Raw genomic sequence first — 18,793 nt, forward strand, 5'->3', positions numbered from 1 at the left:
AAGACACAAGATACTCAAACATCCAGTCTTTTTGAGTGAAATAAAGAAACATTTATTGTAGTAACATTACAAGGACTACATAATGTGGGCAAATATTTCCAATAAAGAAAATGTTATCTATGGTCATTTATACCATTTGATTGCTATCCTTAGGTCGGTCAGAGTACTTCATCTAATTTGTCACCGAGTTCCTTTTGTATTTTTTTTTCTTTCTGATTGCAATGTCAACAGGCTGTTAAATCATATCTGGTTAAGTTTGCGCTTCTGACATGATCGTATCAGAATACTTAAGTTTTAGCATTCAAGTGAATAAACAGCATCTACCAAACCGCCTGAAAAAACTTCTGTATAGCGAGTGCTCATCATTCTCAATCAATCAGATTGTTGTTGCACTAGGTTATCACACAAGAGAGGAAAAGTAAAATAATTCTTATTGATAAAGGGCAGTATCTGCTTATAAAGTACATAAAAGTAAAGGAAACCATTCAAATCATTCAGTCAGGGGAAAGGAATATTTTTTTATGAGAACATGAAAAAGCTATGTTCTGGATATTTAATTCCCTGTTTAATTTTGGATGTATAGTCTACATTAATCTTTGATACTACCAATGAGTAACTATAAATAACAAGGAAAGCACTATGCACACAAGCGGTGAATGTCAGAAATGACAAACTTCTGCAATCTGTTATAAATCCAGACAACAAAATGCTTTAAATGAACAATTCTAACTCTGAGAGGGAAAGTCTTCTTTTCCAGTTTAAAGCAAAGACTAAAAAAGGTAGCTGTGCGACACTAGGCAAGTAATAATTGCAAGGCATGGACATTCCATGGTTAATGAAAATGACAAGGCATCACATGTTGCTGTATTAAAGCATTATACGATTACAGCTTTAGAAAAGAAAGCAAGAAAGAAAGGGGAAAAAAAACTAGGATATTTATGAAAACCAGTCTTAGAAGTGAAGTGGATAATGTGGTACACCTCACATTTATATCTAGACTATAGAAATGAAATACACAAAGTAGGTGTTAAAATAATAGACAGTAAGTAAGGGGAAAAGCAACTTCAACAACCAACAAGGAAAAAAAACAACTATTAATCACAAAACAAGAGAGACAAATAATATGGAGGCACATACACAACCTCCTTAGCAGAACACTACCATCTATGCGCACACTGGCATCCAAGTAAGCAAGAGACGAGTACAGCAGCCTCTTTCAGTCTGCTTGTGGGAAAAACAGACACAGAGAGAAACCCACCTGTCTGCCTTTTAACTTTCAACAAACGGCCACTTTTGTGATTCTGGGTTGTATTTCGCTCAATGCACTCATAACAATAGAACTCATATAATTAAACTCAAGAATTCTGATATGTGGTGCATTATTATGAAGTTAACTAAATAGGTGGGGAAATAAAAAAAATAAAATAAAAAACTCTGCTTTGCAGCACTGCCGTAGGTGGAAGCATAAATGGTTTACTAGCATTACTAAACCTGGAGGAACTGACCATAATCCATATGCTTCTTGTCAGAACTGCTGCTAAACACAAGAGCAGTGCTTTAATCTTCATACAGGTTGAGATGATTCTCTAAACCCTCCCTGAATATTTATCATCTCACTGGGTTCAAGCTCCTGTCAGCACATAATATGCAACAGGGCTGCTATAGTGGCTTGACCACTGGCTTCTTAGCTCATTTTCTTCTGGACCTTTGACCTCATGCTTCCCATATAGAGATAACAAGCCGCCAAGGACCTATTCCAAAATATGGGTTCTGCCGCAACTGCTTATCCTGGTTTAAAATGGGAACGAAAAAAAAATTATAATCTTTAAATTTCTTAACCAATTCTATTTTGCCATTGTGTTAAAAGTATCACAAAGCCATTTGTTACGACTCTACTTTTTCATTGGCAGACACCGGAGCAGGTGACATCTCTCTCAACCGTTCCATTTCTCAACCACTACTTTGCAAACTTCAACCAAAAAACTTTCCTCAAAGTTGAATCTTTTCTCAGAGACTCTAGCACCATTTGTAAAGATGGGACCACCACCAGAGGAAGAAAAAAAACAAAAACAACAACAAAAAAAAAAAGAGATAAAAACCACAACCCTCCACTGTAGATGTTTCCCCATCCTCTCAAAGATGTTTGGTGGTAATATCTGAAAGTCAGATTCCAACTTTGAAGGGAAGATTTTCCCCAAAATCAGCTGCTTGAAAGCGTTTTTTAAAAAATATCTTTATTTGATAATTTTTTTTTTAAAAAGACGTCACCTCATCTTTCAGCTTATGGAGACGACAGAGCAAGCGTGGCGTTTTTTTTTTTGTTTTTTTTTTGCAGGTAGTTTTAAGAGAACTTCGTCTTCTCTCCGTCTCGGGTGGCAGAGCGAGGTCTGCGGCTGGCGGCTGCAGCCTGGCGAGAGAGAGGAGGCAGGTAAGGGACTGCCCTGCTCCCCAGGAGGCGCCTCGACTATGCGGAGTTGCAGATCGAAGATCTCGGTTTGGTTTCCCTCCTACATCGTCTCCTCCTATGCTGCGTCTGCTCCTCTCTCCTCCTTCCCATCCTTAGCGAGTGGTGGGGTGGTTTCCTCCCTCCACTCTCCTTCGTTTCCTCTTTTCTTATCCTGCTTTTCTCCCTCTTTTTTCACACGTGATTGGTTTGATTCTCTCCTGTTGTTCTCACACCATGGTGCTTCAGTTGTAACAGTGGAAAACGGGCATCCATGTTTGTTCTTTTTTTATATTTACCCAGATTTAAAATGCTGACGAACTAAGCTCAGCGTAGGCCTAGCTCCCGTTCCAACAACCTGAGGACGCAGGGGGGAAAGAGCTCAATCAACTATACTGCTTGACTTTGACAACTGATTTATATATTAAAAAAAAAAATTTCAATTGCAGTTTGGCACCGATTAGAGTACTGGGAATATTGCAAAACGTAAAACATTGCAGCACGTGACAGCATGTTTATTTAAGTATTGTGCACAACTACATGATAAAATATTAAATGCTATATTTCTAACAATGTTTTTTTTCTTCTTCAGTTTATTCCTTTATTAAAATGGTGCGTTGTGAATATCATGCAGTGCTACCCTGGTCACGCGGGTGTGGTATTGTATGTATAGGTTCTTACACTCTAGTACTGAGAGAGTCCGGTCACTCCTCCATGCTGGTATGCCCGTTCACCCTGGTAAGTGGAATCCTGGGACAAAGCCACATCCATCTGCGACTTGAACTCATCACCAAGGTAACTGTCCTGTTGGGCAGAAGAGGCGAAGTAGATAATTACTCTCAAATCGATACAAGGTACTGACTTATACTACTTCTGCAATAAGTATTCTTTCCTAATGTGTGTGTGTACCTGGGAAAGTTCAGGCTGGGATAGACCTGGCTGGCTCATCTGTGAGGGCTGGCTCATGGTAATGTAGCCCTGTGTCAGGGGACCCTGAGAGAAAGGCTGAGACACCAGATCCTGACTAGCCTGGCTGTTTGCCATGTTGGTCTGCCCACTGCCATGGTTGCCCATGCCACGATTCCTCTGACGCCCTCCACGGCCACCTGCCTTACCCTTTGGAGCTCCGCGACCTAAGCAAAAATGAAAATTAATACGAGAGCTAGCTAGCCATATTCTACATCAAAAGTTCCTAAACAGCCGAGCAGAAAAGAGCAGGTGTAGGTATAGCGCCATCATACCAGCAGCGGGACCGTTCATCTGACCCAGGTAGCCTGGTGGAGGCATGGGGGGCATGACCAGGTTGAAGGGTATGGGAATGTTCATAGAGGCCATTGGGTTTGGCCCTGCACCAATCATCCCAATCTGGTCGTGAGTTTGGAAATACATGTTTGACGGACGACCTGAGTTTAAAAAAAAAAAAAAAAAGATGTAGTACAGTGTAGCACCTTGTTAATTTTAAACGACAAAACCAGGAACTACTCAATAACACCTATATTACCAACTGCCGTCAGGCTTTCACACAAACCCGTAAAACTTTACCTGTTACCCCCTAGAACATTCTTTATACGCCCCCTCTTTACAATGAGGGCCCAAGCCCCCCGCCCGGTAAATTATAGCAGTTATTTCTTTTATACAAGCAGGCATAAAAAAAAAATGCTATAATTGGATATGGAACTTAACAGTTAAATCTAGCAGACAATGAACAAAGTTATAGATTCTTTAAATTAATCAGAGGTTCCGGTTTCAACAGTGGAACAGATATTCTAAGTATATTCTGCACACACCCAGTTTATGAACCACATCAGGATTAAATGAAAAACTGATCTCGTCCCCCACACACATTAAAAGATTTTTAAAGTACTGGGGAAACAGTATTAAGTAGCACTGAAATAACTTGCATGCTTCCTTAAAAAAAAAAAAAAAAAAAAAAAACACATCACTTAATTTTGTGATGCATTTAATTTCACCACAGTATGTAAACCCAAGCAACCAGTGTAGCATGGCTTTAAAAGAATGACATACAAGAATAAAAGTTTTAAAGGAAGGTAAAAAAAATTTTTTTTTTGCATCGCTTACCAGTATTGCTGCGGTCATATACCGAGCCGGGGATCATGGCCTCCCTGGCATCATACATGGCAGTGCTCATAAAACGAGCTCCCTGAGACACAAACCAAACACAGAAATAAACTTTTACTTCAACTGAAACCAAACTTTAATGTTGTTTAGGGGACATCAGTTTACTTTGAAATGGGGAGGACGGAGGGGGAAATAAAACCACCCAGTATTTCAGTGGTTACACCGTGCACAAACTCCTCTGTAACAGGGTGCTAAGGGGCTGTGGGAAAAAGAAAGTCTGTGCTCATCCTCAAACACCCCCACATAAACCAACCACACACATGTGCCAGATCAGTCACAGTGTCTGTTTATTGTATTGTTAACTGTTACAGTGACTGAAGTGCAGTGGAACGGAAAGACAAATCAGCCAACCTGAAGAGTCACACACTTGCTCAGTGGCAGTCTCTCACAAAGTTTTGCAACCTATGTAAAAATGCTTCCAGAATCTACTAAAACCTGAATGCCTATGATGTTAGTAAGTCAAACGTAAGATGTAATGTTATCATGGCATTTTTAGTTTTAATTGAGTTATTATATATACAAAAATATAAATATTTTTTTATTTTATTTCATGCAATGAATCAATATTTTGAATAAGAGTCATTTATTTTTCAAAACCTGCTGGATCTGACTGGGTAGAGTGTCAAAAAGACATCCATGGTACCCTGGTATCACTCAATTCATGTTGGCTTTATTGCTTAATGAAGATCATATACAGAAATTTGGCACAGACGAAGGCAATTTACTTGAGAATTTCCCAGTTCTAGCCATTTGTGTACAGAGGTGAACACCACAGCTTCAGAAAGTAAAATTCCTACCACATATTTGTTTCATCTATTAACCAAACAATTCTAATTAACACATCTCTTCAAGCAAATAAGCTAGAAATTTTTAGTGAAATCTATTTTGTGCACATTTTGTGCAAATAAAACACTCACAGGGTTGATGGTGTTGACGAGCTTCCGAGGTTTGCTGAACTGCATGAGGCTCTCTCTCAGGTTGTTGAGAGGCCCCTCCACCAGAACCTTTTGCTCCTTGTAGTAGTTCAGCAGGTGGTTCCAGAGTGGCTGTTTAGACAGAGCTTTAGGATTCCCCACAATGATCACTCCGTACCTGGTGCCAAAAACCCACAACACACAGATTAATATAAATTTTTAATTAAAAGCACTAAATTATGGTTAACAAGTGGTTATTCATTAGATGAATAGATTTTGTTGAAGGAAAAAAAAATAAAATGAAACACACTACAATGTGTAGTCCTGTGAATAATTGCTGCATAAAGCATATTACCTGGCTCTTGTGAGGGCCACATTCAGCCTGCGTGGATCATTAAGAAAGCCGATGCCTTGGTGCTCATTGGCCCTGACACAGGACAGAATAATGAAGTCCTTCTCACGGCCCTGAAATGCATCCACGCTAGCTATCTCCACCTCCTTCAAGAGAGCAAAACCACACATTTGTTACCAAGAAAAAAAAAAAAACAATGATAAAAAACAATATACTAAGGTTCAACAGCTTACAAATTTAAATTTCACCATCATAATGTTTTTTAAACACCTTAAACTAATGCATGCATGATTAATCCAGAACTTAATGGGCATGATGAACTTGTATGGTCTGTATGAAACAGCATACATTGAAATAGATCTTTGTACCTGGTAAAGCTTAGTATGAAGGGAACCGCTGAACTGCATGTACTGCACCAGGTAGGAGCGCTGGCCCTCGTACGGGGTAATTATGCCAATCTGGTCAGGTTTGGCTCCAGCCTTCAAAAGGCGAGTGGTGATCTTCTCCACATTAGCAGCCTCAGTCCTGAACACATAACTTTGTCTCATTCACAGCTCTCAGGAGAAGCCTAAAGCTAGTGTTGTGTATAAGGTGTCTAGAAAACACTTTTGCTCTTAAGGATATAACTTAATCGAGTTTCTACATACATTGCACTTTTAACACTTTTGTGTAACACTTTAAATCATTCAAATTTTTGGATTTTGAGTAACTTAGTGTTTTACAGGACGAGCAAAAATCTGTAATACATTCTAACCTGATAAACAAGCAAGGACTTGCGATATGAGTAGTAGTAGTAGTAGTAACATTAAAATTTCACATCTAAAAGCAATATTGACCTGTTAAGGTAGGAGGTGCCAGAGCTGGCAATCTCCTCCTGGCCCTGTGTCACATAGAAGAACATGGGCTTATCTGGCTGCGGCCACTGGAAATCAAATCCCTTCTTGATGCGGTCAGCTGAATCAGTAAAAAGAAAAGTCAAATTAATTAATTCACAACCAACAGTTTTTAACAGGACTCCATAAATAGTACTGAGATAAACATGCATCAGAAATTCCTTGATCTTAAATTCTCTTCAAAGAAAAATAAAAGTATTCAAATGCTTTCAGCTGTAAATGAGCCAAATATTCTACACAGCCACAAAGCAAAGACTGTGAAAGTAAAACACAACTATGCACTGTGATCATAAACAACAAAGTAAATTAGAAGTCAAGTTTAATTTGACTTTTCAGAAAAACATGCCGCACATACAAGAAGAAAAATTGGGGGCTGAATGCAACTGGGCAATTCGGATATTAACAGGTAATACAGCAATCTGATGAAACATGACCACGGGGGAAAAACTAAAAAGCAAGTAACAAAAAATAATCAGGGGTAAGGAGGATATTATGTGACTAAAAGTGGGGTTGTAAATATTTTACTGTGGACTTCAAATGACCAGGCTGGAAATTTATAAAAATGAGTAATATTCAAGTAATAAAACCAGTTCCAAAAGCTGTAAATCTCAAAATAATTAAAAGTACAGCATGTTCACACAGACGCATATGTATGTAGAGAGGGGGAAAAAACAAACAAAAAAACCCCCCACAATTTACATACCAGCAGTGACTCCGTTCTGCAGAGAGCCTTCATAGAAGATATTGGAAGGGAAAGCACTCAGTGCGGGGTGCATACGATACTGCACCTGTAGACGGATAGGTCTGATGCCCAGCACAACCAGTCTTTCAAAAAGAGACTGGGACAGACCCGCCTTCGCTGCCTTTTTACACATGACCACTGGACCTAGCTGGCAGTGATCACCCACCAGGATCAACTGACAAATAAAAGCAAGATAGCTGCCAATTACTTTGGGAATACTTTAAATACATATATATGCATTTATCAGAATAAGAGTTCAGAATAAAAGAAAGTTGTCGTTTGTTTTTTTTACCTGTTTGGCTCCGAGCACTACAGGCACCATGCATTCTGGCTCAGTGGCCTGGGTACTCTCATCGATCAAGATGGAGCGGAACTGCATCTTAGCCAGACGAGGATCACCCGCACCAACACAAGTACAACAAATCACATCCGCATTCTGTGAAAGAAGTGAGTGGGAATTGAGCTGCACGGGTATGGAAGAATAAGGATCGTTTCTACTGAACACTGCCTGAAAATACTGCTAGCAAGTAAAAAAAAAAAAAAAAAAAAAAAAAAAAGACAATGGCCTTATAACTCATTTTTGCTTTTTTCCCCCTACCCTGAAAATTCTCTTACAGCACATTACCTTAGATGAACACACAGAAATCTCCAATGAGAATTATACATACCATAAGTAGCTCCCTTTCTGCAGTGCGTTTCAAGGCCCTGTAGCGCTTCTCATCTGAGGAAGACAGCTCTCCTGTTTCATCCTTCAGCTGTTGCAGTTTTTGCAGTTCTGGCATGCTGTACAGGGAACAAACAATAATCGATACCATAAGCATGCACATATATAAAAATAAATTTTAATTTATCAAACATAAAAATGACAAAAATACCTGTCAACATTAATCAATTAATAGGGGTTCTAAACTTTCTTATCCCTTAAAAGGCAAAATTCACCTTTAAGTAATTTTTTTAGACATGTGGGTGATTCTACAGTGTGCATGGAAACATTAAGGGAGGCAAAAGTTTATTTTTCCACTTTTCTATTGGCTGGAGTTTAAAATGGGCCAATTAGATTTTTAGAAATACGAAATATGACCTCAAAAGAAAATAACCTCCCTCAGTTTGTTGCATTGTTCGGTTCTTTTAACTTGTTAAAAAAAAATGGTTAAATATGGGACATTCTTGCAAGTTGTAGGGTTACACTGTTCTGCGTAGAAACTGCTGTTAGAAATTTTATTAATCCTAAAGAAAACTCCAATCTGCTAAGGAGAATTCACTAATGTGATATAAATAGATGTTCTTTTAACCTGTCCATGTTGCGAATTTGGTTGTGCAGAGCCAAGAAGGACACAGGCGAGTCAATAGCCTCTCGACTCTTGGCACAGAGACGCACCACCTTCAGTCCTGTTTGGTGAATCTTCTCTGTCAGCTGGTCCACTGCAATGTTGCTGGGAGCACAGACCAGCACCGGCCTGGAACGCAACAACAACAAAAACTTGAATATGCTTGGCTCAAGAATCTATTTCAAATGTACTAGAGAAACCTTTAACCTCAAAAGAATGGAAGACACTATGAATATGCACATTATATGGAAATGCTGTTTGTCCTCCTGCCACGACAATGCCGCCCTCCCCACTGTGCCACTGCTTATGACGAGTAAGACAGGGAAAAAAGAAGAAGCAAAAAGCCACACTAGGGAAATGTATGTTTTGTGGGAAACACAGATGTAAAGTCTAAAGAAGAGATGTTCATTTGCCGAAACCTGGCTTCAGATACTATAACAGCCCTAGTACAATGCTAACTTAATTTTATTGTCAATACTTGCACAATAGGCATACATTATTTTGGCAAAACAAGGTCTTGTGCATGATGATTTACATATATAACCAGGAAATAAGTAAGCATTTTTATTTGTATCAGACAACGTAAATATACAATTAATATCAGTCTTGAAACAAAAATCTGCATCTTTTCTGAGTGGTATATTATTAAGGCTTTGAAGAAGTTTTTTGCTAATTTAAATTTGACATCTGTGAGAATGAGCCTTATTTCCTGTTTCGTTATAACCAATACACACTTCCACGTTTATTTTTAACGACTCAATCAGTGAAGGGTAGCATGGGTTTCAGGTATGGAAAGATTTTTAGCAGATGTCTAAAAACAAGCAGGTAATAGAATCACAGTCACATGTAAAATGTATGAATAGTGTAGCTGAACAAGAGGAGTCACATGTCTCACCCGTTGCCCTGTCTGGCCAGGTGGTAAACAATAGTTGCTGAGGTAACAGTTTTGCCAGTACCAGGAGGCCCCTGGATCAGACTAAGAGGACGCTGGAGCACCGTTTTCACAGCATACACCTGAACAAAAAAACAAACCATTCAGTTTTAGGACTTGGGACTGCACACAAGCTGACTATAAATCATTGGCATCATTAACGTTAAAATATTTCATGAGCTGGCTGGACACAATTAAGTATACGTCAGTTATAGGGCACGGATATCTGATACAGAGAAACTGGAAATGTGTCTCACCTGTGAGTGGTTGAGGTCAGGCAGTCCCTGGGCAGTGAAGCGCTTGGGTAACTGGCACTTAATGATCACATCCTCCACTTCATGGCCAAGCAACTTGTGATAGATGTAACCAGACACTGAGGTCTCATCCACCGCAAACGTTTTCAGGGCACTCTGCATGCTTTAAAGACAACATGTAAAATTAAAAGTAACACAATCCATAGTAAAACAGGCTCAAGGTTTTAGCATTTTAATGTGTAATATTAGTGAACGTTTCCCCACTTCCTGCATATGCTTTGCAGTTGTCAACAGCAAGGGAAAAACAGCTTTAATATTAGACAAAAAGAACTCTTGCTTAATAAGCAAAGTTATATAATGACAAACTAACCGGTCAAAGGAAGTGGATTTCCAGACAAAGTCCACTTGGAAGTTGTGAGGCACCTCCACGGGAGCTCCAGCGCTGCTCCGCAGTTCTATAGCAATCTCATCCCCATAGTCTGAGGAAAAACTCATTAAGGAATATCAAATACAAACTACTGCAGAAACAATTCTGCATGACAATGAGTCTATAACAAGCAGCTTTATGTGTTGCTGATTATTTAAACAGCTGGCATTTCAAAGCCACTAAAGACTTTTATGGATGGATAAATAAATATTTTACTATCCTAATAAACTATATTTAATTACAATAAAAGAGTCAGCATTGTCAAGCAAAATGAGCATGAAGGATACTATCAGGGACCTTGATGACATGTCCAATCCCCTTCCAGGGAGGGGCCAAGTCTCCCTTATAGCGCAGGCAGATCTCATCTCCTTGCATCAGACGCATATCTGCGACAAAATTTTCAACTGTTAGTTCTCTGCTGCTTAATTCATATTTGTTTTAAAATATACCCACCACGCAGTGATGCATTAACATTTACAAAAAAATAAATAAATAAAAATAAAAAACCCCACACATACAACCACAGACAGACACACACAGAGGTGCATGCGTCCGTGCATACATCGATGAGGGATGCATGGGGCACGGAGTTGGGGATGGGATGGATATGAACCACTGGTAGACACAGAAGATGATGAAAGTAAATATTACCACCTGAATCCGTCTTGGGAAGGGTGAAATAAGCAATCCTCTTTTTATTCAGTCCCAAGTCCCACCTGACAGTTATATTGTCTTGGGTCTGGAAAAAAATGTAACATATAGAACAGAAAGGATCAAAATACAATAAAAAAAAATTCACCAAAACATCAGGAGCAGCAAAATACATTTCCCCCCAGTTTCTAAATGGTGAGTAAAAAGGTAAACAAACAAGCTTTTTTGTTTGTTTGTTTTTCAGCACACCTGGGACTCTTTAAGCTTCTTGTCATAATCTGCCTCCAGTTTGACCAACGGGCCAAAGATGTTCTGATACTGGTAGGCATCTTCATAGCGGAGCAGCACGTGCTGGGGCTCTTCGTCCACACCAGGCTTCTCCAAATCCTCAAGGGTTGCAGTTGGATTCTCCTGCAAACCAAAGACCAAAATGTATGGATGTGAGATCAAGGCCATTCACTTAAAAAGACAAAATGTCATGTGTTGCGCTTTAGAAGCATTCTCAAAATTATGCAATGTTAACACAAAAGTTCAGAGAAGATCTGGAACATGTTGGAGAAAGCAAACACTTCATAGAGAAATGTTTGCACCCCAACAATCATATTCCTGATACTAGTTCTGTTACCTTCCACAACTCCTCCAGTTTGTTGATCTGCTGAGCAGTGATCTGGCGTGCCCTGAGCTGCTCCTGCTCAGACGGGATCTTTACCAGCCAGGATAGAAAGCACCGATCCTGGATCAAGGGCTGCCATTGGGAGCTGTCCCAGTTAATGTCCTTCAGACTGCTCTGACTGGCACATGGCTGCCTAAACACACAAACACACCCCCATGTCAATACACCTACTCACTTTGGTCAAAAGTTCCTCCTCTCTTCAATTTAGCTCTAGCTCACACAACAGTTTTCCCTCATAGCACACACTTTGACATGTCGCTCATCTTTACACGTTACTGGTTTTTCTCTTCTCCGCCTCTTAACATTAACAATGCTTTGTGGTTTTCTATGTTGATCACCCTCAGAATTGCTAGCAAATTAGCAACATCACTAAGCACTTCTTTAGAATTGGGGCACCGATAGCAGACATCAAACCATGAATGACTTGGTAAGTCAAAACCCAGTTGCACAGTGCATGCTCCAAAACAACACCAAGATTTTTTTTTTGAGGTCTAGCCTTGAAAGTCGAAAGTGTGAAAGCTGCACTTTAACTTAAGCTGCATGCTTATGCGTTATTTGCTCTCCTTGTGAACAAAGACTACGTTGGATGACATTCAAATAGTAAATAAAGCAATGCCATCGATGTCACTGCAACTGCATTGTTTCTTATAATGCGAGTGAAGGACTTTTTTTTTTTTTTTTTAAATAACATTTTCGCTCCTAAAATTTAAATGGATCAAAAAGGTATTGTAAGATAATAATATTCAAGAAAAAAAAAGAAAAAGGAAATTCAGACATCAGAACGTACATCACTCCCGGTATGTAATGCAAGCCAATTGAGAGCACACACCAGTTTTATTTGCAATGACAGAATTGGCTCACGATCAAACTAAATTGTTCATTTCAATCATACAACAGAACTGAAAATACACACCCTTTTGCAAAAGTTAACACCCGCATGGCATGTGAACTTTCAACTCTAAGAAAATAAGAGATGCAAATGTTTTTTCACCTGCACAGGAGCACCACGACAGAATCTGCCTTGGCTGGAATGAAACCCAGGAGGAAAACGTTGCGACAGCCGCAGTTGTAACATTCCAGCACAGTCTCTCCCAAAGGACCATCTTTATGCAGGGTCACCTCCTTACATTTGGCACGCACCAAATGGTTGACAATATGGCTGTAAAGGAACAACAGAAATCTGGGTGTAAATAAACAGCTACAGATGAATCAAAGCTGCTATTTATGAAAAAATATATATATATATATATATATATATTATTAATAATAATAAAAAATAATTTAAAAAACCCTTAAGAATTATTCAAATTCATTCAGCTTATGTTAAAAACAACCACCATTCATTAAGTCTTCAAAGTGCTATTGCCTGTTGCTATTTAAGACTTCCACTTGTTTTCTACAAGGTTTTAGCTTAACCAGAAAAATATTTATATGTTCACTTCCATATTCCACTTTTCACCGCATGATATGATGTGCAGGTTGCAGCTTTGCTTTAATTTACAGTTTATTTGAACTTTGCTGCAACGTATTGCAGGGTATTGCAGCTGTAAAAGGAGAAGTGTATTCAAATAAAAGGAGGTTGATTTTTTTTTATTTCCCAGTAATTCTTTCTATGTCTACTGCTAAGCCTATGGCATGTTATGCAGGTTTATAGAATAACCATTGAAAACTGGCTGCTTATAAACAAGGAGTCAGCTATTTGAAATCGTCGTTTCATTTTGAAATGTTGCTTTACATTTACACTATTACTGTATGTAGTACCATGAGTTTGCCTACCTGCCGGAGGTGTTGCCACGTCCATTACAGAACCACTTCTTGCTGGTGTTGCAATACACCACACAGGCAGGATCATGAATCCCACAGTAACTAAGGAAAGAAAAACAATAATTATTATTTCCATAAACGACTCAGTCACCTTGGGTAACCAAGGCTGCAGTTATACCATGGGCCCTGATGCACAATTCTCGTATTTAAACACAGATCTGACTTATACTAAACCCAGATTGGATTATGGCATTGCATTATTTTCTGAACCAAAACATGCTCAGCTAGAAACAGTAAACTTTTACTGTAGTGAATGTAAAAGACATGGAGTTTAATTGTTTGCAACTGTAATTATCAAAACGGATGCATGCACTAAACCAGCTTTCTTCATTTTTTAATGGGGGGGGGGGGGTATCTTAAGTTGGGGAGACAGATACCTTAAGTTAGCTAGAAAGATAATATAAAGCTGATTAGTCACAGAGTGCAACATATGCTGTTTAACTGACACAGGTGGCTAAAAGTTTAAGTGCAAATTTCATAGCATACTGTAAAACAAGAGGGACACTGGCCTCTGTGAGGTTTGGACCGCTTATTAAACTGTGCAAAAAGTGGAAATAAATCAGTTATATGACAATGACAAACAATGTGCAGAAATGATTGGACATGTAGCAGAAACCTTAAAAGGAGGCCTTGCATTAATTAAATAAGAACATAATTAATATATGGTTACATTATTATTAAATAATCAACTATTAATAATAGGAGACAATGTAATTATATATAAAGTTTAAAGTAGCTATTACCGGTCAAATGTTTGGACACTAATCTACATCTAATTCAATGTTTTCCTGATTTATCTTCTTTATTCAACAATACTTTGGATTTCAATACTATGAAATAACGCATATGTAATTATATAACAACAACAGTAGTTAGTTGTCATTTTAAGACGCAAAGGTCAGCTGTTCTGAAATACTTCAGTAAGTATAGTTCTAGTAAGAACAGTATTGTCGAGTGCGTTTGCAAAACCCATCAAGCACCAGGTTGAAACTGGCTGTCATTAAGACCATCCCAGGAAAGCAAGACTAAACCTCACCTCTGCTGCAGAGGTGAAGTTCAATTTAGAGTTACCAGCCTCAGAAATCACCAATTAACAATCAGCACCTTAGATTAGAGCCATTATAAAGGCTTTAAGTATCTGTCACATCTCAACATCAACTGGTTAAAGGAGATTACTGCATATTAGACACCTTCAGCATTATAGAAAGAAATAATCAAAAAAGCTCATGGAAATTGATGGTGTGTCAAAACTTTTGACTGGTGTGGTAAGTAATTAAAACTTTTAATATTTAAATAAACGCAATTTTTCTTACATTAAAAGGACTCCTCATAAACCTTTATAAAGAAAAGACACATCAACTGGTAAATTTTCATTGTGGCCATAATGTTCTTTGGGGGGAACGTTTAGATATCTTGCGTATAGATGTGAATGAAATAAATAAATAAAGCTGTTTGCAAATGTATATATATGGTAACTTTTGGTCAGCTCCCACATTACCTGGTGTCTACTGACTATATGCAAGATATCAAGTGAGCCATCAGATCTGTGTTACTGTTTCTATTTGTTTTTAGATATTTCAGGTATCTATCAATCATCTATCTATCAGAAAATACCTGTATCAAAAAATTCTAAGTCTAAAATGGGTTATCAGTGGAAATGCAGCCCAAGTCAACTATCTCTGCAAAATAGTTACAGGAGAGTTTGTTAGGAAGTAACCTCACATTATTTAAAAAAAAGGCAAATGATCATATATCTTGCATTTATGTAATATATGTATAATAATAATAATATAAATATAATAATAATAATAATAAAAGATGCATATTTTATGTTCTTTTAGTCAGCTCTCACATTACCCTGTGTCTCCTGACTTAATGCAAGATATACAGTGTGCAATCACATTTATAAACCTGTCTTTTTGTTACTGTCTCTATTGCTGCTTGATGTCTGAAATTTCCTTTAGGATCAATAAGGTATCTATCTATCTACAGCCATCTGTATCAGAAGACAGCAAAGACATTCTAAAATTGGTTGTCAATGGAAAAGCAGAACTAGGCAAAGTGGTTACAGGTGTATGTGACGTCGTAACCTCCCATTTTTTGAAAGTTTCATGACTATATTACTGACTACATACTATTAATGGTATAAAACTAATATAGTTGCAACAAAGCAACAATGATCGGCCCAAAGCATCTATGCTACCACCGCCCAGGTGCACCAGAAAGACACAGGGAACATGCATTTAAAGAATAGATGTGTCATAATGTGACATAACTGTAGATCATATTGTAAACATGTCACAGGTGGTGTGAAGGTAGGTAGCATCGTCAACAGCTTTTATATAACTAAGGAATTTATAGCCACATTTCACCCTAAGTTTAAGGCCTCGACACAGTTAAAACATTTGAGATCCCTTTGAAATTTTACATCCTTGATGTCTTGAGTTCACATTAGCCCAGTTTGGCAGCAACCGTATAAATCCTCTAGAAGTAGTATATCAAAATCCACTGGATGCGTTTTTACAAAATTAAGCATTAAGTAGTGGCCATAGCATGCAGAGCAAAAGCTGTTCAGCTCAAAGATATCAAAATGTTACAGGAGAGTTTGTTAGAAAGTAACCTCGCACTTAAGATTAAAAGTTCCATGACTGCTTTAAAACTACTATAAGGCTACCTGCAGGCGTGCACAGGGAGATCCTTGGTGTAGTAGGTGTCCTCCTCATCCTCTTCGAAATTCAGCTCTGCCAGAAGTTGACTGGTTTTCACCACAGCATCATCTCCGTTCTGCAGAACTCCCTCAGGTCCGTTCACCTAAACATTTAACACACAAACACAACCAATTATCAAATCATTAAAAAAAAAAAAAACAAGTTACAGTTTTGGTGAAAGTGAAACTGTAGCGTGTTACTAGAGCTAATGTGCGTCTCCTAGCCCGGTAGTTTCATGATGTTAGCCAGGGTGTTAGCTAACGAAATAACGACCTAGCTAGCCAGCTAGCAAGCAAGCTAACTGACTGACAGTTGAACCAGAAACATGTGAAACGCGGATAATTTTTTTTAGCTGCTTAAGGGTAACGTTAATTCGACGAAGCTTCACAAACTAGCCTCACAGCTAAGCTAAGCTAACGTTAACCATGATGCTAGCTAGCACGAATTTCGAATACGCAAAAAGCAACAAGCCCGCTAATTCCGTGTCGCGGCTTCGTCTGTCGATTCGGTTGTTATTTTTTCTAAACCTCGGTTCAAGTAATATATATTTATATAAAATCCAGCAGCGCACCTGGTTGTCGAGCTGACTCTGGGTTTGGCCTTGAGTTTGGGTCTGGCTCGGCAGGGTGAAGTCGGTAAACTCGAACTCCGAGCCCTGCGTGTCGGCTCCAAGCAGCTCCGCTTCCTCCGTGTCCAGGAAGGTGAGAGTCTGCGAGCTCGGCCCGTACGCCTCTACGCTCATGTTTATCCCCTACACCAGTAAGGTCCGCTTTCACAATATAAAAAAAACCTCACACAAACACTACCAGAGTGAATCTGTGTAAAAACCAATACACTCGCGATATTATATTTAATATAAACTCTAAAGCGTTATCACGAATGAACGCGCACGGCTTCGAAAGGAAGCTTCAACTCCCACTCGAAATGGTGACGTGAACACAAGCAGCGCGAGAGCGCCGCGTAAAGCGCAGAAACGCGTGACGTCAGCACAGAAGTGCACACATTTTAGAAAGTTTAGGATCAATCCACATTAAATGTTGAGTCGGGCCAAAGCTTTCGAGCTCTCTAGAAAGTTTTGAATGGATATCAAATAACCTTTCCCTTAAGTTTGAAAATGTTGTATTTGGTTTCCTAGAACCAGATAATTAAATGAAAAAAGAAAAATTCTTAAATCTTATTTTTCTTCACATTAATAAGTGCAATTTATTAAAATGTCTACACTGTACACCCTTTTTTTTCTTGCTTTAAATAAAGAAACTGAAATGTATATATCTACCATCTCCAAAAACATTAACAAAAAAAAAAAAAAGCAATAAAAACCTATAATGTATTTGACAATTTTTTTGCTTATTTTTGCACAGGCATGTCACAGCCGTTTATGTCACACTGAACATGTCAAAGGTGTTCCTTACAGAGTATAACTATAGGCAGGTTTATTTGAACACATTGTCACAACGTCAATTGGCTGCGCAAAATTTAACTGTCATCAACAACGTTTATGTCATTCAATGACATAACAGTAGACCACAACACGTCTGCAGTGACAGCACATTCTGTATGACAGGTAAAAGAAGGGGGTGCCAAATGTTTAACTTTTTTTGATATTTGTGTTCTTGCTCGTTGTTATATTTTGTTAATTTATTTCTTGTTTAAGAATGAAATGTAGTATTTTAAAGGTGTTTACTATAATTATGAAAGAAAATCTAGAAAATTTATATTTTAATTGTAATAGTGGAAACTATTATAGACCTTTTTAATTAGATGCATTGCCTTTCACAAGATTTTGACACAAAATTCAAATCAAATTCAAATTTAGAACCATGATGTACTGCGGCTTCTAAATTTCCCTTCACAGAAAATTAAAGAGCCCGAACATGTTCCAGGTTACATGACTAAGTTTACTTTGCCAATCTGTGTCTCGATTCATGCACAGGGGCATTATTACACAGGAACAGGTTTGGCCTTCTAAATTTCAGTTAGGGGAAATCTTAAAATTACAGTGTACGGAGACATCCTACACAAATATGTTTTCAACTTTGTGACAACTGTGTGAGTTAGTTAGAACAGAGGTGTGTTTGCAATGAACTGTGTCCACATACAGTACAAACATATCGTGTATATACAAAGTAAAATGAAACGGAAAGAAATGGAAAGCCCTGAATTCCTACATTTAAATATTCATGATTAAAATTAGAGAAGATTTAATGAAATATCTTAGCCGGTACACTTTTCAAATAATTAAATATCAACAAAATAATCATAATGTAGAAAAATACATACATTTATACATACATTTTATTTACGTATAAATTTTTTTGGAAAATATACGCACCATATGACCGGAAGATGATGTTAATGCAACACATTCATGCCTAAGCCACAATCCTCTTAACTTTTAACTCAACATTTACTTTTCACAAAATGTACGTACATGTGTGTGGCATAAGAATAGAACAGACTAATCCACCAAATGTGCAACCCTGAAAAATGTAAAATAATAGAAAGATACAAAAG

At 38.1% G+C, this 18,793-nt stretch overlaps 1 protein-coding gene across 1 annotated transcript; it reads right to left on the reverse strand.

Annotated features, from left to right (window-relative positions):
- Positions 1-28: 28 nt before the first annotated feature.
- upf1 (UPF1 RNA helicase and ATPase) lies at positions 29-17,197 on the reverse strand. The gene is made up of 24 exons (XM_053486556.1): positions 16,851-17,197; positions 16,246-16,382; positions 13,524-13,613; positions 12,739-12,906; positions 11,700-11,880; positions 11,324-11,485; positions 11,075-11,162; positions 10,711-10,809; positions 10,367-10,475; positions 10,000-10,159; positions 9,707-9,825; positions 8,776-8,940; positions 8,152-8,266; positions 7,776-7,919; positions 7,445-7,658; positions 6,685-6,802; positions 6,217-6,373; positions 5,852-5,994; positions 5,500-5,674; positions 4,523-4,604; positions 3,685-3,846; positions 3,353-3,576; positions 3,125-3,247; positions 29-2,801 (listed from the first exon to the last, which is right to left on the reverse strand). Exons 1-23 carry the CDS (start codon positions 17,019-17,021, stop codon positions 3,128-3,130), a joined length of 3,303 nt encoding a protein of 1,100 aa, XP_053342531.1. The 5' UTR covers positions 17,022-17,197; the 3' UTR covers positions 29-2,801; positions 3,125-3,127.
- Between the last annotated feature and the right edge of the window lie 1,596 nt (positions 17,198-18,793).

The sequence above is a fragment of the Clarias gariepinus genome, chromosome 25 (genome assembly GCF_024256425.1).
Source record: "Clarias gariepinus isolate MV-2021 ecotype Netherlands chromosome 25, CGAR_prim_01v2, whole genome shotgun sequence".
Taxonomy (NCBI): Eukaryota; Metazoa; Chordata; class Actinopteri; order Siluriformes; family Clariidae; genus Clarias; species Clarias gariepinus.